The 3,536-nt window shown below is 49.4% G+C and overlaps 1 protein-coding gene across 1 annotated transcript; it reads right to left on the bottom strand.

Annotated features, from left to right (window-relative positions):
- Positions 1–304: 304 nt before the first annotated feature.
- Positions 305–1,264, bottom strand: OR2T6 (olfactory receptor family 2 subfamily T member 6; the record flags this gene model as incomplete). Its single annotated transcript, XM_081292830.1, has 1 exon — positions 305–1,264. The coding sequence occupies exon 1, from the start codon at positions 1,259–1,261 to the stop codon at positions 305–307; it is 957 nt and encodes a 318-aa protein (XP_081148956.1). The 5' UTR covers positions 1,262–1,264.
- Between the last annotated feature and the right edge of the window lie 2,272 nt (positions 1,265–3,536).

Genomic DNA, 3,536 nt, shown 5'->3' with positions numbered 1-3,536 from the left:
AGTTTAAACAATGTTGTGATGAAGCCATCAAATATGTTCAGGGTGTACAATATCAACCTGACATCTGGGGACATTCTCTGCATGAGCTGCAATCAGAGAAGAACTGGAATTGGTGGAACAAAGAAAGAGCAAGCCAGTGTTCCTGGGACCCTGGTGTCACCGCCCTGGTGTGCGTGTCCCCATGATGACAGGCCTCTGATGGAAGGGATGCTGAGGCCCACTCTGCAGAACTGGCCTTGGCAGCTGCGGCCAGAGTGGCCCACACTGTTCACGGTGCCCCGGGACCATGAGCAGGTCTCTGCGGTCAGAGTCCACCCTTCACCACAGCGCAGGCCCCTCGACGGCGGGCCCTCACCCTCCTCCAGGCCCCCATCACATCCCTGTTCCTCAGACTGTAGATAAGAGGGTTTAGCAGGGGCGTGAGGATGGTGTAGAAGGCAGAGAAGACCTTGTCTTTGAGTGGGGTGTGGTAGGCCTGGGGAAGCATATACGTGTACAAGGCGGCCCCGTAGAACAAGGTCACCACCATCAGGTGTGACGAGCAGGTGGCAAAGGCCTTCCTCTTCCCCTCGGCCGACCTCATCTGCTGCACGGTGAGGAGGATCTGGGCATAGGAGGCGACCACCACTGAGAAGGGGACCAGCAGCATCATGACACAGCAGACATACATCACCGTCTCATAGGCGGCCTTGTCACCGCACGCCAGCCTCAGCATGGTGGGTGCCTCGCAGAAGAAGTGGTTGATCTTGTGGGAGGCACAGAATGGGAGATGCATGGTGATGGGAGTGAGGAGGAAGCTGTCCAGAGCACCGCCAGACCAGGAGCTGCCCAGGATGAGCCAGCAGACGCGGCGGCTCATGAGCACCGGGTAGCGCAGCGGGCTGCAGATGGCCACATAGCGGTCGTAGGCCATGAGGCCCAGCAGGAAGAACTCGGTCCCCACAAAGCCCATGTAGAGGAAGTACTGGGCAGTGCAGGCCACGAAGGAGATGGTCCTCTGGCCCCGCAGGTAGTCCACCAGGGTCTTGGGCACGATGGTGGAGATGTACAGCATGTCGATGAGCGACAGGTGGCTGAGCAGGAAGTACATGGGCGTGTGCAATTGGGGGTCCACATGGATCAGGAAGATCATGACCCCGTTGGCCGTCATGGCCACGAAGAAGATGATGGAGATGACGGCGAAGAGGAGGCCTGAGACCCTAGTGTTAGGGAAGAGCCCCACCAGCGTGAAGTCGCTGGAGAAGCTCCTGTTTCCATCCATGGGGTTGTTTGACCTGGGCACAGAGTCAGAGAGATGCGTGGAGCTGAGGAAGGTCACAGAGGTGAGGGGGGTCGTGCAGTCATGCCTGCGTAACAAGCACCAGCAAGTTAGAATTCTCTGTATAACTGGACATTAGGCACTTTTTGGTGAGCTGGATTTTCAGTTATCTTTTGTTGAAGAGTAACTAGAAAGTTTGTTTCCCATGGAATGCAGACAGGGGACACCTGGCAACTGCTGCTCAGTGTGAGAGAGTTATGGCAGAATACCAGGGTTCCAGAGAGGGCTCTTCCTTCGGAGAGGGCTCCCATTACATAAGATGTGCATATAACTGCTGGACAATTGATTCAATCAAACAGTCAAATAATTTAGTCAGGTCTCTGGCCAATTTGGGAATTTTCATCACCGTTTTAAAAGTGATCTGCCATCTACATACTGTGGGGTCGGGCTCCAAATTCCTCAATAGGACACCCATAGCGCAAGAGTTAACAACTAGAATCAACAAATGGGACTTACTTAAACTAAAAAGTTTTTTCTCAGCAAAAGAAACAATAAGAGAGATAAACAGGGAGCCTACATCCTGGGAACAAATCTTTACTCCACACACTTCAGATAGAGCCCTAATATCCAGAGTATACAAAGAACTCAAAAAATTAGACAATAAGATAACAAATAACCCAATCAACAAATGGGCCAAGGACCTGAACAGACACTTCTCAGAGGAGGACATACAATCAATCAATAAATACATGAAAAAATGCTCACCATCGCTAGCAGTCAGAGAAATGCAAATCAAAACCACCCTAAGATACCATCTCACTCCAGTAAGATTGGCAGCCATTATGAAGTCCAACAACAACAAGTGCTGGAGAGGATGCGGGGAAAAGGGTACACTTGTTCATTGTTGGTGGGACTGCAAATTGGTGCAGCCAATTTGGAAAGCAGTATGGAGATTTCTTGGAAAGCTGGGAATGGAACCACCATTTGACCCAGCTATTCCCCTTCTCGGTCTATTCCCTAAAGACCTAATAAGAGCATGCTACAGGGACACTGCTACATCGATGTTCATAGCAGCACAATTCACGATAGCAAGATTGTGGAACCAACCTAGATGCCCTTCAATAGATGAATGGATAAAAAACGTGGCATTTATACACAATGGAGTATTACTCTGCATTAAAAAATGACAAAATCATAGAATTTGGAGGGAAATGGATGGCATTAGAGCAGATTATGCTAAGTGAAGCTAGCCAATCCTTAAAAAACAAATGCCAAATGACTGCTTTGATATAAGGGGAGTAACCAAGGACAGGGTAGGGACGAAGAGCTTGAGAAGAAGATTAACATTAAACAGGGATGAGAGGTGGGAGGGAAAGGGAGTGAGAAGGGAAATCGCATGGAAATGGAAGGTGATCCTCAGGGTTATACAAAATTACATATAAGAGGAAAGGAGGGGTAAGAGAAGAATAATACAAGTGGAAGAAATGATTTACAGTAGAGGGGGTAGAGAGAGAAAAGAGGAGGGGAGGGGAGGGGAGGGGAAGGGGGATAGTAGAGAATAGGATAGACAGCAGAATACATCAGTCACTAGAATGGCAATATGTAAATCAATGGAAGTGTAACCGATGTGATACAGTAATCTGTATACGGGGTAAAAATGGGAGTTCATAACCCACTTGAATCAAACTGTGAAATATGATATATTAAGAACTATGTAATGTTTTGAACGACCAACAATAAAAAAAATAATAAAAAAAAGAAAAAAAACTTACCTAGAAAAAAAAAGTGATCTGCCTCATTTACAAACAACCATTAAGTTGAAGACACAGTTAGAAGCTGTGGTGAGCATCAGAGAAGAGGCTGACCTCGTCCATCGGATCGCGGGCCGTGGCCATCAGCTCCTTCCCCACTCACATGTCAATTTCACATTCATTCCCACTGCAAACCTGCACCAAAGGGACACTGCCTGTGACAGCCTAGTGAGTGGTGGAGAGGGTTCCACACACCTCGCATCCCTGTTATGGGAGAAACAGAGCAGGCAGGAGCCAGGGGACAGGCTTCCCACAGAGCCAGCAAGGACTGTGGGGACAGCTGTCCTCAGACAGTGAGGGATGGCATGGAACAGCCCCAAAGGGCACAGGGCAGGTGAGTGGCAAAGGTGACAGCACAGGTTATGGAGCCAGGTCAGCAGGGACAGAACCGGCAGTGCAGGACACAAGATCACTAAGGGATGGTGAGGTACTGGGGCAGCTCTCCAAGGCAGCTGGGCAGGGAAAGG

The sequence above is a fragment of the Spermophilus citellus genome (assembly GCF_964194105.1).
Source record: "Spermophilus citellus genome assembly, chromosome: 1".
Lineage (NCBI taxonomy): Eukaryota > Metazoa > Chordata > Mammalia > Rodentia > Sciuridae > Spermophilus > Spermophilus citellus.
This window is presented reverse-complemented; position numbering and strand designations above follow the sequence as displayed.